At 46.9% G+C, this 20,691-nt stretch overlaps 1 protein-coding gene across 1 annotated transcript in view; it reads left to right on the top strand.

Moving 5' to 3' along the window:
* DNHD1 (dynein heavy chain domain 1) overlaps positions 1 to 20,691 on the top strand; it is a 167,986-nt gene that overhangs the window by 82,009 nt on the left and 65,286 nt on the right. Inside the window, exons 16-18 of the mRNA XM_088464032.1 lie at positions 745 to 1,176; positions 8,147 to 8,555; positions 8,633 to 8,773. Of these exons, the coding sequence (XP_088320158.1) occupies positions 745 to 1,176; positions 8,147 to 8,555; positions 8,633 to 8,773 (982 nt within the window). The remainder of the gene's footprint in view (positions 1 to 744; positions 1,177 to 8,146; positions 8,556 to 8,632; positions 8,774 to 20,691) is intronic.

Raw genomic sequence — 20,691 nt, 5'->3', positions numbered from 1 at the left:
CTCAGTGTGACGGTGTCGGGTTATGTAGTGACAGTCACACTGAGCGTGCGTCTACATGAGACAGTCACTACATAACCCGACACTGTCACACTGAGTGTGTGTCTACATGAGACAGTGTCAGGTTATGTAGTGACTGTCTCATGTAGACACACACTCACTGTGACAGTGTTGGGTTGTGTATATTGTGTACCCGGCATCTAGTGCACTGTGACTGGTTTTTCGCTGCTCTGCGATGTGAATAAGACCTGCTTCTGGTGTAGGAGCATCACGTGCAGTACTGCGTATAGACACTAGAGGGTACATTTACTAAAGCTTCTAAAACACACAAGTGGTGATGTTGCCCATAGCAACCATATCATTTTCTAGAATGCAATAGAGAAATGATAGTTAGACTCTGGTTGGTATGGTCAACACCATCACTTGTGTGTTTTAGAAGCTTTAGTAAATCTACCCCCAGGTGTATGAGGACACCACTGTAGTGACTGTCTTTATGTCTCAGAACTGTCTGTCTCTGGGAGGTGTAGGGATTATCTGTATGTCTCTGGTAGACAGGAACTGTCTGACAGTCTCAGGGAGATGTAGTGACTGTCAGTATGTCTCGCGTAGACACAGGTACTGTCTGACAGTCTCGGGGAGATGTACAGGCTATCAGCATGTCTTGGGTGGATAGGAGCTGTCCGTCAGTCTCAGTAGACCCAGATGAGATGATTCTCCTGTCTGATGTGACTGTTGCTGTCTCCCCAGGATTTGCAGTTCTATGATGGACACGCGATGCCAGAGGGGGTCTTCATCTCTCTGACTCGGGCAGTGAGAAGTCCTGAATTTAATGCTCAGTCACTGAGGCCGGCCAGTGCAGCAGCTGCGTCGCTCTGTGAGTGGCTGTGTGGCCTCTGGCACTATTGCAGCATTCTCCGAAGCCTGGATAAGGGGAAGTGGCTGCTGTCCAAGTTGGAGGCCCAGTACCTGCAGGTAGCTGAGAAGATGTCTGAGCATCAGCTGCAGATGGAGAAGCTGAAGGATCTCAGAGACCAAAGTGCCCACAACTTCCAGAAAGCCAGAAGTAAGGAGGAGGATATAGGCCGGCGGCTGCATCAGGTGCAATGCGAGCAGAAGGTGGCGGTGGAGTATGAGAAGACAGTGAGGCCACACACGACTATATGGAACACGGCCCTTAAGGTAAATGGATGACACGGCTACTGTGCATGTGTAAGGTTCCTCTCATACTAGGAGAACCTTATTACTAACCAATATATTTACTCCTGGTCCACTATGTAATATATGATTTATCCAGGTCTGATCCCATCCACTGGTCACAGCTGCTCATTGTCTTCAGCCAGTAGGTGCCCATTATAGCCATACCACACATTTATTGGTGCTCCAGTTTATTTCCATGGTTTACATACAGGTGCCTGTATGTACGGTGTAACCTTTACGTATGGTGTAGCCTTTACGTATGGTGTAACCTTTACGTACGGTGTAACCTTTCCTGGCATTGCATGTGCATGGTGCAATAAGCCCTATCCTCGCTATTACTGGGAAGGGAGGCTACCTTTAGTGGAAGCCAGTCCACTCACACTAGGCATAATTGGTAAGGCAGCATAGATTGTAAGCTCTAAAGGCTCAGATTCAGAGTTCATGAATAGAGCTTCCTACAGAAGGCCCTGGACCAGAGATTTCCAGACCTCCTGCTAATTGTTGGAGATTTATTTCAAGGGCAAAATGTTGACTAGAGAAATGGACTCGCAGTTGCAGGACAAAAATATATTCATGGTGCAGAAGGGCGTAACTACAATGAGACCACAAAGTTCTATTAAGGCCCCTTTCAGAAGGTATCTCAGGAGGCTTTGTGAATAAAACTTCCAGGTGGAAAGGGGGCCCTAGACTACACATCCCTGAAAATACTGTATATATAATGGGAGGTGCTGCCTGTGGAGACTATTGTTGCAAACATACAAAAAAGAATTACAGATGCAAAACTCCAACATTACTCATTATATATAATACATATTGCAATAGAATTTTGCAAATAATAAAAGAGGTTGTGGCCTAATCATGACCATGGTTATGGGCCTACCCACTGCACCCAGGTAACCTCTGAGGGTAGGTCCCTAACATACTGGGGTTAAAATCCAGAGCACAGGACCCCCCCCAAACCAGCCCAGCTGAGCCGCCCCAGGGCATCACCCCAATAAGGAAAGGTGAAGTGTAATAAGGTGCAGGATAGATCGATAGATAGAGCAGTTGCTGCTGTATGTAGGGAGGTGACCGATAAAGATGTGAGAATAATACCGTGGGGATACGGGGTTCTCTCAATCACCCAGACACCGAGTAGATGAAACCAAAGTGATTGTTTCTTTTTCCACAGCACACAGAAGTAGATAATATGTATGGACAAGTGGTAAATATAGTGAACAGGCAATAAACAGGTAGCAGTCCGGACAGAGGCAGTCCCAGTACAGTATAACGTCCCAGAACAATTCCACGAAATAGCTAGAGACCCTCAGTCCCCACAGTAGAAACTATCAGTGATCACACAGCAGTGATAGTCCCTAGGTCCTTGCAGAATTTCCAAAGTATAATTCCACACACAACTGGTGATGCGTTCCACTAGCACCTTGGCAGAGTGAGACCTCTTAGCCAAAGTCAGAGACTAACATCAGCAGCTGCCTTCGGTGACCTGTTTTGAAACCTTGAAATTTCCCACAATATTGTGACCACCCAGGGGATTTGCACAGTTACCTGATTGGTGCACGTCCCTTAACTCCTACCTCCCCCAGATATTACTTCCCTGATGAACACCTGCTGGGTTGGTTCCATGGAGTCTGCCAGATTCAAGTGAGGCACAAAAGCAGGCAAACGGAAGGAGGAGTAAATCCTGAGTGTCCCCTGCGGAGGTGGGAATTAACTTAGAGGGTCTTTTGTTCTGTGAGGTGTTACCTTGCTCTAGTGGTTATGAATAACACAGGCATATGGACAAGGGCTAAACAAAGGCTAAACATCAAATGCTAGACAGTACTAAACATTAAATTTTCTGCCATTCTTACAGCAAATAATATACCTGCTGATGGAAATGTGTGTCCTGAGAATGATCACACATACACTAGGAGACTGGTAGGGGAACACAAAAGGGCTAAAAAGTTAATTAATCGCTGCAAGGACTGAGATGCTGCAAATAAATTTTTAACACACATCTCATGTCCTTACATTCCTCACCCACTTTTTAGGCCTTGTTCCCAGCAGTGATCAGGACACATTACAGACTGGGCGAAGTGGGGTGCAGGGTAAAGCATCTTGTGGGTGAGTGTGCCACCAGTGTCCCACAGAGTAATGTAACATAAGACCCAGGATGTAAGAAGCAGCCTAGTTAGACAATCCGCATGTACAAAATTACAATATAACATGTCCCCTTTTACCACCAGAGGATTTAGCAATTCCCTCAAGTCAGACGTTCAGTGTTCCCCCTTCACATTATCACACCCCTTTCCCCAAAGCATACCTATCAGGCATTATAATACCCTCACTTCTGGAACACAGGGGCAGTGGGTACCTTCCCCCTCTCCACCTTGTACAAGTAACGGTTGCCCAGGGGCAGGCAAATATTTGGGCTCTGTACATGGCACTTTTGTGGCAGTGTCCATTCCTTCCTCCCCCAAACACCAACTGGGGGGCTGACATCTTTCAGTGCAACATGTGGGCTCCTCACGGCTCGGGCCCCAGGATGAACATTCTATCTGGAGCAATGCAGTTGGTGGCTGCAGGGGAGCCACCAGGACAGGCTGGTCCTGTCCCAGCCATCGCCCCCTAAAAAGCCAATGTCTCACCTGGAACTTCTTCTGGACTGTCCTCCTCCTTGGTAACTCCCTCTACTAGCCTGGTCGGCTGGATAACTGGTTGGGTACCACACAGGGTTTTAACTGCTAAACACTCCAAATTTATCTCCACAAATGCCTCGTGTTCTGTGAGATGCGGAGGGCCGGGTTGTGCAGTGCCTTCTCCCTGGGGTGGTAGAAGGGGTAGCAAGCGCTGTCTCCTGACATCCACCTGGCCTGTACTTGCTGGAATCTTACTAAGGGCAGGCATATCCCCTGGCACATAGTTACAGTCCACACCACTGTCCGAGTTATTACAGGGTGACAATAACATATCCTCTTCTGGTTTATGCTCTGATTTTATGTGAACAGTCTTTGCTACCCATGTTCCGTTTAAATCACATGGTACGTACCAGCAATTTGCCTGCAACTCCTCAGTTTCCAAATAGCTAAACGGGAACAATTCTTCATTATCCTCAGGTGGGGTTAGGATAGCAGGATATACACATGGCATTTTCTCCTCAGCCTCCCTCAATGACATAAATGAGTCTGCCATTACCAGTCCATCACAATGGGCCTCCCCCAGTTGAATATGCTGGGCAGCCTGTACCACGTTGCCATCTGCGACTGGTATACTTGTGGTCGGGAGGGGAGACAGTCCTCCCCCCAATTTCTGTGATCTCCTCTCAGACACAGTCTTCATAGATCCCCTGGCAGCTGGTTAATAGGTCTCCATCTTCCACCTCAGCAAAAGGGAAGGTGTAATGTGACTCCTCCTGGGGTGTCTATTGTGGGCACGGCGGCTTCCATTACTTGGGCGCTAGCCTCTCCCAGTATAGTACACTGGGCAGCTGTGTCCTTTGGGTGTGGGAGAAGCTGTTGCAGACTGTGCCTTTCCGCATCTAACCTGCAACAGTGGTCCTGCCAGCCTGGGGTATCCAGGAGCCCCCGATCTGAGACCTCTTCCTCTGCCACAACAAAGCACGACTCCAGACACTCCAGCTGTTCCCACACACTCATCTGTGGGCCGAGATGGAGGATAAATGTCCGATAATCAGTGAACGCTTTGGTGGGGTACCCCTCGTCCTGGAGTATACACTGGAGGATTTCCCTGCGCGTGCCGAATTGGCCAGGGATGCCCCGCAGCTGGCATTCTGCTATCAACTCCTCCATGCACAGTTCTACCAGGGGGCTTAGGGCCCCCCCTGACAATGACCCCGCTCCACTGGTAACAGATAATTTTGGGGCAACCCCCTCGGTTGTCTGGCCGGGTTGCATTAGTTCTATTTTGGATCTTTCCTCTGGATCTGTCCAGGGGGACAACTTATCCTGGACCTGCCCTTCTGTCTGTGTACAGTGGCTTCCTTGTATCATTTGGGCCATTGTAGCCTTCACTTCCTCCGTGAATTCTTCAAACTCTGGTTCATCCAGCATCTTCCATGTGACTGCTTCACTTCTGCAGTGCATGAAAGCATCTACCAGATAACATTATTTGTCTGTTAAGCTGGATACTCTCCACCCGCTAATCATCCTCCGCGCTTCATTCCAGTGCGCCCATATGTACTGCATCCTTATAATAACTAACATATCCGGCTTCCTAGCCTGCCGACATGCCGACGTACCTCCATCCATGAGCTTCACCGCCCTGGGAGACTTGAGGCACTGACTTTCTTTCCTTAGCACCATTTTACCTTTTACAGGACTGACGGCCACTCAGTTGCTGGGACCACCTTACTGCAATTTGGCCCGATCCTCTCTTTTTGTGAGTGACTTCCCGCTTTCACTGCTCCTTGACTGATGTCTGAATGATCCCACTGTCGCTGCCGCCAAATGTGAGGATACGGGGTTCTCTCAATCACCCAGACACCGAGCAGATGAAACCAATGTGATGGTTTATTTTTCCACAGCACACAGAAATAGATAATATGTCAGGACAAGCGGTAAATCCAGTGGACAGGCAATAAACAGGTAGCAGTCTAGACAGAGGTCAGCGACTAACATCCGGAGTTGCCTTCGGTGACCTCTTTTGAAACCTTCCAATTTCCCACGATATTGTGACCACCCAGGGGGTTTGCATCGTTTCCTGATTGGTGCGCATCCCTAATCTCCTACCTCCCCCAGATATTACTTCCTGGATGAACACCTGCTGGGTTGGCTCCGTTCAGTCTGAGAGATTCAAGTGAGGCACAAAGGCAGGCAAATGGAAGGAGAAGTAAGTCTGGAACGTCTCCTGTGGAGGTGGGAATTAACTTAGGAGGCCTATTGTTCTAGGAGGTGTTAACTTGCTCTAGTGGTTATTAATAAACAGACATATGGACAAGGGCTAAACATCAAGGGCTAGACAGTACTAAACATTACATTTCCTTGCCATTATTACAGTACATAATATACCTGCTAATGGAAATGTATAAGTCCTGAGAATGATCACACATACACTAGGAGACGGGGAGGGGAACACAAAAGGGCTAAAAAGTGAATTAATCGCTGCAAGGACTGAGATGCTGCAAATACATTTTTAACACATATCTCATGTCCTTACAAATACATATATATTAAACAAACAAAAAAAGTGGTAATAGTGCAAGAAAGGAAAAATGTGTTTATAATGCGATGCCCTGAAGCAGCCCAACCAAAGCAATCCAGGGGACAAACGCCCCAAAAATCTACCCATAACTGCACTACTGTATATAAATATTTGTAGCACTTACCTAGATTGTGCCTCTTGTTAAAGTGCAGTCAAACTGCCAGATCCCTGCTTAATACCAATAAGGGACAGGTGGGAAGGGGAGCTAGCCTAGGGGACAGGTGGGAAGGGGAGCTAGCCTAGGGGACAGGTGGGAAGGGGTGCTAGCCTAGGGGACAGGTGGGAAGGGGTGCTAGTCTAGGGGACAGGTGGGAAGGGGAGCTAGCCTAGGGGACAGGTGGGAAGGGGTGCTAGCCTAGGGGACAGGTGGGAAGGGGTGCTAGCCTAGGGGACAGGTGGGAAGGGGAGCTAGCCTAGGGGACAGGTGGGAAGGGGTGCTAGCCTAGGGGACAGGTGGGAAGGGGTGCTAGCCTAGGGGACAGGTGGGAAGGGGTGCCAGCCTAGGGGACAGGTGGGAAGGGGTGCCAGCCTAGGGGTCAGGTGGGAAGGGGAGCCAGCCTAGGGGACAGGTGGGAAGGGGAGCCAGCCTAGGGGACAGGTGGGAAGGGGAGCCAGCCTAGGGGACAGGTGGGAAGGGGTGCTAGCCTAGGGGACAGGTGGGAAGGGGTGCTAGTCTAGGGGACAGGTGGGAAGGGGTGCTAGTCTAGGGGACAGGTGGGAAGGGGTGCTAGCCTAGATTGAAGGCCATATCCTGCACCTTTTTACACTTCACCTTTCCTTATTGGGGTGATGCCCTGGGGTGGCTCAGCTGGGCTGGTTTGGGGGCATCCTGCGCTCTGGATTTTAACCCCAGTATGTTAGGGACCTACCCTCAGAGGTTACCTGGGCGCAGTGGGTAGGCCCATAGCTATGGCCATGATTATGCCAAAACCTCTTTTTATTTGCAAAAATCTATTGCAATATGTATTATTTTATATAATGAGTAATGTTGGAGTTGTGCATCTGTAATTCCTCCTTCATCCTCTGGGACCAATGAAAGTGATGTGAGGGACTAGTGCTCTATGTATAAATCGGTCCCTAACTCCAGTGAAATGTGGGACTTGTAACGCGACTTCTCAGGACAGGGGAGTAGGAACAGCACTCGGGTGGATCCCCGGTACTATCAGGTAAATGTACAGACGTCAGGTAAACAAGCACAGAGGGAAAAGTGGGCACATTGGTCACAGGGGGACACACGTACCTGGGTGACATATTGGCATAACAGGACACACTAAAGCCTCAGCCCCCCTGTGCCTGCAGTCAGCCAGGAAAGGAACGTATGATACGTACACAGATCGGGGCCCGCATTCAGCGCGGACAGCGACGCATACTGCCACCCTGACTCGCCAATCTGTGCGCTTCCTGTACACAAGTCTGCTAGATAATGTCATCTGTCTCTGGATTGCTATAATAACTTACAGGGGGAAGCTTCTGTCCCAAAGACCTTCCTTTTTATTTTTGCTCGTATTCCTCTGTGTTATATAAATATGGCGGATTAGTCATCTCAGGCATGTGTCGTTACTAATGACAGAGACCATGTGATGATTCGTTATAATTTGTTACGGTGTAATAGGTGTACCGCCCCAGTCACACTCCCCACCCGCCGCTGTAGTGTGACCAGGGAAAGCCTAGGAGCAGGGATCAGGGCAGGATTTCCCTGGTCAGGAGAGAGACGGCCATCTTCCCCTCACCATTAGTCTTGTGTCTCTTCCAGACCCTACAGCAGCGCCTCCTGTCTGTCCACACTGATGCGCTGCTAGTATCTGCCGCCATTACCTACCTTGGCTGCCTTCCCTGGTCTCGTTGTACCGTGTTGTTGGATAAGTGGCGATCTCTATGCCACGGGGAGGAGGTGTCTCTGGATATAGATGATGTGAGAGAAGCTCTGGATTCCCCGGGCACAGGCTGGAATGGGCCTCGGCATTTGCTGGCGATGCTCTGCACCGATGCAGATTGGATTGAATGGCAAAGACAAAGGCTTCCAGTGACTGCAGAGACTCAGACACGTGCCGCTCTGCTCCGAGCCAGTGGCCACTATTCCTTACACAGACCCACCCTGATCCTGGACCCTGACTTCATGGCCGAGAAAATGCTGCGGGCACTGCTGGGACTACCGGGGAGAGGTGAGTGTAAGCCTGAAATAGATTGTGTGTGTATACAGAGGACAGGGCTGTAATTTCCTCTACCCCTCTCTGTGCAGGAACAGAGGCACCCACCGCCATCTCTGGGGGGTATAACTCTGACCTCCAGCGTATACCATTAGGGGTCCGCCAGGAGCTGCGTGTGTTTGATGCATCTGAGACGGCGCTCAGTCAGAAGATGGCAGCTGCAGCAAGTGACGGTGAGATGGGCCTCCGGGCAGAATCCATTCTAGTCTCTTTGGGTGATTTCAAGCTCTGAGCCAACTGGTACAAAATGGCTGTCCACTAGTGAGGGAAGTTCTGGGCGGCTCTGATTGGCTGAGTACACTGGTAACCATAGGTGACAGCAGCGACTTTACAGGACATGTTAAAGAATCTAACTGTAACTAATGCACTCACCTGGCGACATGTAAGAACTGCTCATATTACACAATTACAACACATATAATACTAATAACAGAACTAACAGCACACATGAGGGAATGGCGGGATAATACTAATAATAAAATAATACTAATAATAGAACTAATAGAGCATACATGAGGGGATGCCGGGATATAAATACTAATGATAACAGAACAGAACACACATGAGGGAATGCCGGGATATAAATACTAATAACAGAACAGAGCACACATGAGGGAATGCCGGGATATAAATACTAATGATAACAGAACAGAGCACACATGAGGGAATGCCGGGATATAAATACTAATAACAGAACAGAGGATACATGAGGGAATGCCGGGATATAAATACTAATAACAGAACAGAGGATACATGAGGGAATGCCGGGATATAAATACTAATGATAACAGAACAGCATATAAGAGAGAATGCCGGGATATAAATACTAATGATAACAGAACAGAGCACACATGAAGGAATGCCGGGATATAAATACTAATGATAACAGAACAGAGCATACATGAAGGAATGCCGTGATATAAATACTAATGATAACAGAACAGAGCACACATGAGGGAATGCCGGGATATAAATACTAATGATAACAGAACAGAGGATACATGAGGGAATGCCGGGATATAAATACTAATGATAACAGAACAGAGCACACATGAGGGAATGCCGGGATATAAATACTAATGATAACAGAACAGAGGATACATGAGGGAATGCCGGGATATAAATACTAATAACAGAACAGAGCATACATGAGGGAATGCCGGGATATAAATACTAATGATAACAGAACAGAGGATACATGAGGGGATGCCGGGATATAAATACTAATAACAGAACAGAGGATACATGAGGGAATATCGGGATATAAATACTAATAACAGAACAGAGCATACATGAGGGGATGCCGGGATATAAATACTAATGATAATAGAACAGAGCATACATGAGGGAATGCCGGGATATAAATATTAATGATAACAGAACAGAGCACACATGAGGGAATGCCGGGATATAAATACTAATGATAACAGAACAGAGCATACATGAGGGAATGCCGGGATATAAATACTAATTACAGAACAGAGCATACATGAGGGGATGCCGGGATATAAATACTAAAAACAGAACAGAGGATACATGAGGGAATGCCGGGATATAAATACTAATGATAACAGAACAGAGCACACATGAGGGAATGCCGGGATATAAATACTAATTATAACAGAACAGCATATAAGAGGGAATGCCGGGATATAAATACTAATGATAACAGAACAGAGCACACATGAGGGAATGCCGGGATATAAATACTAATGATAACAGAACAGAGCACACATGAGGGAATGCCGGGATATAAATACTAATGATAACAGAACAGAGCACACATGAGGGGATGCCGGGATATAAATACTAATGATAACAGAACAGAGGATACATGAGGGAATGCCGGGATATAAATACTAATTACAGAACAGAGCATACATGAGGGGATGCCGGGATATAAATACTAATGATAACAGAACAGAGCATACATGAGGGAATGCCGGGATATAAATACTAATGATAACAGAACAGAGGATACATGAGGGAATGCCGGGATATAAATACTAATTACAGAACAGAGCATACATGAGGGGATGCCGGGATATAAATACTAATGATAACAGAACAGAGCATACATGAGGGAATGCCGGGATATAAATACTAATGATAACAGAACAGAACACACATGAGGGAATGCCGGGATATAAATACTAATGATAACAGAACAGAACACACATGAGGGAATGCCGGGATATAAATACTAATGATAACAGAACAGAGCACACATGAGGGGATGCCGGGATATAAATACTAATAACAGAACAGAACATACATGAGGGAATGCCAGGATATAAATACTAATAACAGAACAGAGGATACATGAGGGGATGCCGGGATATAAATACTAATAACAGAACAGAACATACATGAGGGAATGCCGGGATATAAATACTAATTACAGAACAGAGCGTACATGAGGGAATGCCGGGATATAAATACTAATGATAACAGAACAGAGCATACATGAGGGAATGCCGGGATATTAATACTAATGATAATAGAACAGAGCACACATGAGGGAATGCCGGGATATAAATACTAATGATAACAGAACAGAGCATACATGAGGGAATGCCGGGATATAAATACTAAAGATAACAGAACAGAACACACATGAGGGAATGCCGGGATATAAATACTAATGATAACAGAACAGAGCATACATGAGGGAATGCCGGGATATAAATATTAATGATAACAGAACAGAGCACACATGAGGGAATGCCGGGATATAAATACTAATGATAACAGAACAGAGCATACATGAGGGGATGCCGGGATATAAATACTAATAACAGAACAGAACACACATGAGGGAATGCCGGGATATAAATACTAATTACAGAACAGAGCATACATGAGGGGATGCCGGGATATAAATACTAATAACAGAACAGAGCACACATGAGGGAATGCCGGGATATAAATACTAATGATAACAGAACAGAGCATACATGAGGGGATGCCGGGATATAAATACTAATAACAGAACAGAACACACATGAGGGAATGCCGGGATATAAATACTAATTACAGAACAGAGCATACATGAGGGGATGCCGGGATATAAATACTAATAACAGAACAGAGGATACATGAGGGGATGCCGGGATATAAATACTAATAACAGAACAGAGGATACATGAGGGAATATCGGGATATAAATACTAATTACAGAACAGAGCGTACATGAGGGAATGCCGGGATATAAATACTAATGATAACAGAACAGAGCATACATGAGGGAATGCCGGGATATAAATACTAATAATAACAGAACAGAGCACACATGAGGGAATGCCGGGATATAAATACTAATGATAACAGAACAGAGCACACATGAGGGAATGCCGGGATATAAATACTAATGATAACAGAACAGAGCATACATGAGGGAATGCCGGGATATAAATACTAATAACAGAACAGAGGATACATGAGGGAATGCCGGGATATAAATACTAATGATAACAGAACAGAGCACACATGAGGGAATGCCGGGATATAAATACTAATTATAACAGAACAGCATATAAGAGGGAATGCCGGGATATAAATACTAATGATAACAGAACAGAGGATACATGAGGGAATGCCGGGATATAAATACTAATAACAGAACAGAGGATACATGAGGGAATGCCGGGATATAAATACTAATGATAACAGAACAGAGCACACATGAGGGAATGCCGGGATATAAATACTAATGATAACAGAACAGCATATATGAGGGAATGCCAGGATATAAATACTAATAACAGAACAGAACACACATGAGGGAATGCCGGGATATAAATACTAATGATAACAGAACAGAGGATACATGAGGGAATGCCGGGATATAAATACTAATGATAACAGAACAGCATATATGAGGGAATGCCAGGATATAAATACTAATGATAACAGAACAGAGCACACATGAGGGAATATCGGGATAAAAATACTAATAACAGAACAGAGCATACATGAGGGAATGCCGGGATATAAATACTAATGATAACAGAACAGAGGATACATGAGGGAATGCCGGGATATAAATACTAATGATAACAGAACAGAGCACACATGAGGGGATGCCGGGATATAAATACTAATGATAACAGAACAGAGCATACATGAGGGGATGCCGGGATATAAATACTAATGATAACAGAACAGAGCACACATGAGGGAATGCCGGGATATAAATACTAATGATAACAGAACAGAGCATACATGAGGGGATGCCGGGATATAAATACTAATGATAACAGAACAGAGCACACATGAGGGAATGCCGGGATATAAATACTAATGATAACAGAACAGAGCACACATGAGGGAATGCCGGGATATAAATACTAATGATAACAGAACAGAGGATACATGAGGGAATGCCGGGATATAAATACTAATGATAACAGAACAGAGCACACATGAGGGAATGCCGGGATATAAATACTAATGATAACAGAACAGAGCGTATATGAGGGAATGCCGGGATATAAATACTAATGATAACAGAACAGAGCACACATGAGGGAATGCCGGGATATAAATATTAATGATAACCGAACAGAACAGAGCATACATGAGGGAATGCCGGGATATAAATACTAATAATAACAGAACAGAGCACACATGAGGGAATGCCGGGATATAAATACTAATGATAACAGAATAGAGCATACATGAGGGAATGCCGGTTGTCTGGCTCTGCTCCTGTCTGTATTTTTTTTTAAATAGTGTTTTATTGAACCATTTCAACTTACACATAAGAAAATGAAAACAAAGACAATAACATTATATAATGGACAAGAGTGAAGGACATATACATCACCATATAGAAAAGTGACCCAGTTATACACTGACACCGCAGGAAATACATTAAAATGGTCACTACTATGACCAGCATTTCCTCATGTCCAATTTGTATGCGGGAGAGCATTTCCTCATGTAACACACACACAGCTACAGGGATAATATCTGCAGAGACACACCGGTGCTGGAGAGCATTTCCTCATGTAACACACACACAGCTACAGGGATAATATCTGCAGAGACACACCGGTGCTGGGGAGCATTTCCTCATGTAACACACACACAGCTACAGGGACAATATCTGCAGAGACACACCGGTGCTGGAGAGCATTTCCTCATGTAACACATACACAGCTACAGGGATAATATCTGCAGAGACACACCGGTGCTGGGGAGCATTTCCTCATGTAACACACACACAGCTACAGGGACAATATCTGCAGAGACACACCGGTGCTGGAGAGCATTTCCTCATGTAACACACACAGCTACAGGGACAATATCTGCAGAGACACACCGGTGCTGGAGAGCATTTCCTCATGTAACACACAGCTACAGGGATAATATCTGCAGAGACACACCGGTGCTGGAGAGCATTTACTCATGTAACACACACACAGCTACAGGGATAATATCTGCAGAGACACACCGGTGCTGGGGAGCATTTCCTCATGTAACACACAGCTACAGGGATAATATCTGCAGAGACACACCGGTGCTGGAGAGCATTTCCTCATGTAACACACACAGCTACAGGGACAATATCTGCAGAGACACACCGGTGCTGGGGAGCATTTCCTCATGTAACACACAGCTACAGGGATAATATCTGCAGAGACACACCGGTGCTGGAGAGCATTTCCTCATGTAACACACACACAGCTACAGGGATATTACCTGCAGAGACACACCGGTGCTGGAGAGCATTTCCTCATGTAACACACAGCTACAGGGATAATATCTGCAGAGACACACCGGTGCTGGAGAGCATTTCCTCATGTAACACACACACAGCTACAGGGATAATATCTGCAGAGACACACCGGTGCTGGGGAGCATTTCCTCATGTAACACACACAGCTACAGGGACAATATCTGCAGAGACACACCGGTGCTGGGGAGCATTTCCTCATGTAACACACAGCTACAGGGACAATATCTGCAGAGACACACCGGTGCTGGAGAGCATTTCCTCATGTAACACACACACAGCTACAGGGATAATATCTGCAGAGAGACACCGGTGCTGGGGAGCATTTCCTCATGTAACACACACAGCTACAGGGATAATATCTGCAGAGACACACCGGTGCTGGAGAGCATTTCCGCATGTAACACACACACAGCTACAGGGATAATATCTGCAGAGACACACCGGTGCTGGAGAGCATTTCCTCATGTAACACACACACAGCTACAGGGATAATATCTGCAGAGACACACCGGTGCTGGAGAGCATTTCCTCATGTAACACACACAGCTACAGGGATAATATCTGCAGAGACACACCGGTGCTGGGGAGCATATCCTCATGTAACACACAGCTACAGGGATAATATCTGCAGAGACACACCGGTGCTGGAGAGCATTTCCTCATGTAACACACACAGCTACAGGGATAATATCTGCAGAGACACACCGGTGCTGGAGAGCATTTCCTCATGTAACACACACAGCTACAGGGATAATATCTGCAGAGACACACCGGTGCTGGAGAGCATTTCCTCATGTAACACACACAGCTACAGGGATAATATCTGCAGAGACACACCGGTGCTGGGGAGCATATCCTCATGTAACACACACACAGCTACAGGGATAATATCTGCAGAGACACACCGGTTCTGGAGAGCATATCCTCATGTAACACACACACAGCTACAGGGACAATATCTGCAGAGACACACCGGTGCTGGAGAGCATTTCCTCATGTAACATACACAGCTACAGGGACAATATCTGCAGAGACACACCGGTGCTGGAGAGCATTTCCTCATGTAACACACACACAGCTACAGGGACAATATCTGTAGAGACACACCGGTGCTGGAGAGCATTTCCTCATGTAACACACACAGCTACAGGGACAATATCTGCAGAGACACATCGGTGCTGGAGAGCATTTCCTCATGTAACACACACACAGCTACAGGGATAATATCTGCAGAGACACACCGGTGCTGGAGAGCATTTCCTCATGTAACACACACAGCTACAGGGACAATATCTGCAGAGACACACCGGTGCTGGAGAGCATTTCCTCATGTAACACACACACAGCTACAGGGATAATATCTGCAGAGACACACCGGTGCTGGAGAGCATTTCCTCATGTAACACACAGCTACAGGGATAATATCTGCAGAGACACACCGGTGCTGGAGAGCATTTCCTCATGTAACACACACAGCTACAGGGATAATATCTGCAGAGACACACCGGTGCTGGAGAGCATTTCCTCATGTATCACACACACAGCTACAGGGATAATATCTGCAGAGACACACCGGTGCTGGAGAGCATTTCCTCATGTAACACACACAGCTACAGGGATAATATCTGCAGAGACACACCGGTGCTGGAGAGCATTTCCTCATGTAACACACACAGCTACAGTGACAATATCTGCAGAGACACACCGGTGCTGGAGAGCATTTCCTCATGTAACATACACAGCTACAGGGACAATATCTGCAGAGACACACCGGTGCTGGAGAGCATTTCCTCATGTAACATACACAGCTACAGGGACAATATCTGCAGAGACACACCGGTGCTGGGGAGCATTTCCTCATGTAACACACACAGCTACAGGGATAATATCTGCAGAGACACACCGGTGCTGGAGAGCATTTCCTCATGTAACACACACACAGCTACAGGGATAATATCTGCAGAGACACACCGGTGCTGGAGAGCATTTCCTCATGTAACATACACAGCTACAGGGACAATATCTGCAGAGACACACCGGTGCTGGAGAGCATTTCCTCATGTAACACACAGCTACAGGGATAATATCTGCAGAGACACACCGGTGCTGGAGAGCATTTCCTCATGTAACACACAGCTACAGGGACAATATCTGCAGAGACACACCGGTGCTGGAGAGCATTTCCTCATGTATCACACACAGCTACAGGGATAATATCTGCAGAGACACACCGGTGCTGGAGAGCATTTCCTCATGTATCACACACAGCTACAGGATAATATCTGCAGAGACACACCGGTGCTGGGGAGCATTTCCTCATGTAACACACAGCTACAGGGATAATATCTGCAGAGACACACCGGTGCTGGAGAGCATTTCCTCATGTAACACACACAGCTACAGGGACAATATCTGCAGAGACACACCGGTGCTGGAGAGCATTTCCTCATGTAACACACAGCTACAGGGACAATATCTGCAGAGACACACCGGTGCTGGGGAGCATTTCCTCATGTAACACACAGCTACAGGGATAATATCTGCAGAGACACACCGGTGCTGGAGAGCATTTCCTCATGTAACACACACACAGCTACAGGGATAATATCTGCAGAGACACACCGGTGCTGGAGAGCATTTCCTCATGTAACACACAGCTACAGGGATAATATCTGCAGAGACACACCGGTGCTGGAGAGCATTTCCTCATGTAACACACACAGCTACAGGGATAATATCTGCAGAGACACACCGGTGCTGGAGAGCATTTCCTCATGTAACACACAGCTACAGGGATAATATCTGCAGAGACACACCGGTGCTGGAGAGCATTTCCTCATGTAACACACACAGCTACAGGGACAATGGCCCTCATTCAGAGCCGTTCGCTATTTGCGGTCGTTCGTTTAAAAACAAGGGGTGGCTATTCAAATGATCCGTACGCACATTGCAGTCTGTTCACACCTCTAAGTCTGAACGAACGAGCAAAACATACGCTCGTTTATTTGTTAAAAACGCCCCCTGGCCGCTCGCACCATACGTCATGTCCGCTATTTATTAGATTAATCGAGTACATAGACCAGCGTATGAACTGCTCGCTATTCTTGTGGTTGGTGTTTGCTACCACAAATTTGCGAGCAGTTCTGGCTCTAAAATAACCCAGTGACGTGGTCATTGACGCTGCTGTTTTAAATATACACACCCATAAAACGCCCGTTTTGACCTTTAAGCACGCCTGCGTTCGGATCTCCACTCCCCATTTTCAAGCACCTTCCCCTGTTACCACCCACATACGCCTCATTCTGTCACTCAAAATAGCAGGCACTCGCTATATAGCGTACAAACGATTTTCGGCCGCACTGACTGGTTCGCGCATGCGTATAACGATCCGTACGCATGCACAGATGTGCAAACATCGCTCGGAACGAGCGTACTGCCGCTAACGAGCGGCTCTGAATGAGGGCCAATATCTGCAGAGACACACCGGTGCTGGAGAGCATTTCCTCATGTAACACACACAGCTACAGGGACAATATCTGCAGTGACACACCGGTGCTGGAGAGCATTTCCTCATGTAACACACAGCTACAGGGACAATATCTGCAGAGACACACCGGTGCTGGAGAGCATTTCCTCATGTAACACACAGCTACAGGGATAATATCTGCAGAGACACACCGGTGCTGGAGAGCATTTCCTCATGTAACACACACACAGCTACAGGGACAATATCTGCAGAGACACACCGGTGCTGGAGAGCATTTCCTCATGTAACACAGCTACAGGGACAATATCTGCAGAGACACACCGGTGCTGGAGAGCATTTCCTCATGTAACACACACAGCTACAGGGATAATATCTGCAGAGACACACCGGTGCTGGAGAGCATTTCCTCATGTAACACACACACAGCTACAGGGATAATATCTGCAGAGACACACCGGTGCTGGGGCGCATTTCCTCATGTAACACACACACAGCTACAGGGACAATATCTGCAGAGACACACCGGTGCTGGGGAGCATTTCCTCATGTAACACACACAGCTACAGGGATAATATCTGCAGAGACACACCGGTGCTGGGGAGCATTTCCTCATGTAACACACACACAGCTACAGGGACAATATCTGCAGGGACACACCGGTGCTGGAGAGCATTTCCTCATGTAACACACACAGCTACAAGGACAATATCTGCAGAGACACACCGGTGCTGGAGAGCATTTCCTCATGTAACACACAGCTACAGGGATAATATCTGCAGAGACACACCGGTGCTGGAGAGCATTTCTTCATGTAACACACACACAGCTACAGGGACAATATCTGCAGAGACACACCGGTGCTGGGGAGCATTTCCTCATGTAACACACACAGCTACAGGGATAATATCTGCAGAGACACACCGGTGCTGGAGAGCATTTCCTCATGTAACACACACAGCTACAGGGATAATATCTGCAGAGACACACCGGTGCTGGAGAGCATTTCCTCATGTAACACACACACAGCTACAGGGATAATATCTGCAGAGACACACCGGTGCTGGGGAGCATTTCCTCATGTAACACACACAGCTACAGGGATAATATCTGCAGAGACACACCGGTGCTGGAGAGCATTTCCTCATGTAACACACACAGCTACAGGGACAATATCTGCAGAGACACACCGGTGCTGGGGAGCATTTCCTCATGTAACACACACAGCTACAGGGACAATATCTGCAGAGACACACCGGTGCTGGAGAGCATTTCCTCATGTAACACACACAGCTACAGGGATAATATCTGCAGAGACACACCGGTGCTGGGGAGCATTTCCTCATGTAACACACAGCTACAGGGACAATATCTGCAGAGACACACCGGTGCTGGAGAGCATTTCCTCATGTAACACACACACAGCTACAGGGATAATATCTGCAGAGACACACCGGTGCTGGGGAGCATTTCCTCATGTAACACACACAGCTACAGGGACAATATCTGCAGAGACACACCGGTGCTGGAGAGCATTTCCTCATGTAACACACACAGCTACAGGGATAATATCTGCAGAGACACACCGGTGCTGGGGAGCATTTCCTCATGTAACACACACAGCTACAGGGATAATATCTGCAGAGACACACCGGTGCTGGGGAGCATTTCCTCATGTAACACACACACAGCTACAGGGACAATATCTGCAGAGACACACCGGTGCTGGAGAGCATTTCCTCATGTAACACACAGCTACAGGGATAATATCTGCAGAGACACACCGGTGCTGGAGAGCATATCCTCATGTAACACACACACAGCTACAGGGACAATATCTGCAGAGACACACCGGTGCTGGAGAGCATTTCCTCATGTAACACACACACACAGCTACAGGGACAATATCTGCAGAGACACACCGGTGCTGGAGAGCATTTCCTCATGTATCACACACACAGCTACAGGGATAATATCTGCAGAGACACACCGGTGCTGGAGAGCATTTCCTCATGTAACACACACACAGCTACAGGGACAATATCTGCAGAGACACACCGGTGCTGGAGAGCATTTCCTCATGTAACACACACAGCTACAGGGATAATATCTGCAGAGACACACCGGTGCTGGAGAGCATTTCCTCATGTAACACACACAGCTACAGGGACAATATCTGCAGAGACACACCGGTGCTGGAGAGCATTTCCTCATGTAACACACAGCTACAGGGACAATATCTGCAGAGACACACCGGTGCTGGAGAGCATTTCCTCATGTAACACACACAGCTACAGGGACAATATCTGCAGAGACACACCGGTGCTGGAGAGCATTTCCTCATGTAACACACAGCTACAGGGACAATATCTGCAGAGACACACCGGTGCTGGAGAGCATTTCCTCATGTAACACACAGCTACAGGGATAATATCTGCAGAGACACACCGGTGCTGGAGAGCATTTCCTCATGTAACACACACACAGCTACAGGGACAATATCTGCAGAGACACACCGGTGCTGGAGAGCATATCCTCATGTAACACACACAGCTACAGGGATAATATCTGCAGAGACACACCGGTGCTGGAGAGCATTTCCTCATGTAACACACACACAGCTACAGGGATAATATCTGCAGAGACACACCGGTGCTGGGGCGCATTTTCTCATGTAACACACACACAGCTACAGGGACAATATCTGCAGAGACACACCGGTGCTGGGGAGCATTTCCTCATGTAACACACACAGCTACAGGGATAATATCTGCAGAGACACACCGGTGCTGGGGAGCATTTCCTCATGTAACACACACACAGCTACAGGGACAATATCTGCAGGGACACACCGGTGCTGGAGA

This window comes from Taudactylus pleione, unplaced genomic scaffold (assembly GCF_031769625.1).
Source record: "Taudactylus pleione unplaced genomic scaffold, aTauple2 ptg001564l, whole genome shotgun sequence".
Lineage (NCBI taxonomy): Eukaryota > Metazoa > Chordata > Amphibia > Anura > Myobatrachidae > Taudactylus > Taudactylus pleione.
Note: the sequence above shows the minus strand (reverse complement) of the source record. Positions and strands in the feature narration are given on the sequence as shown.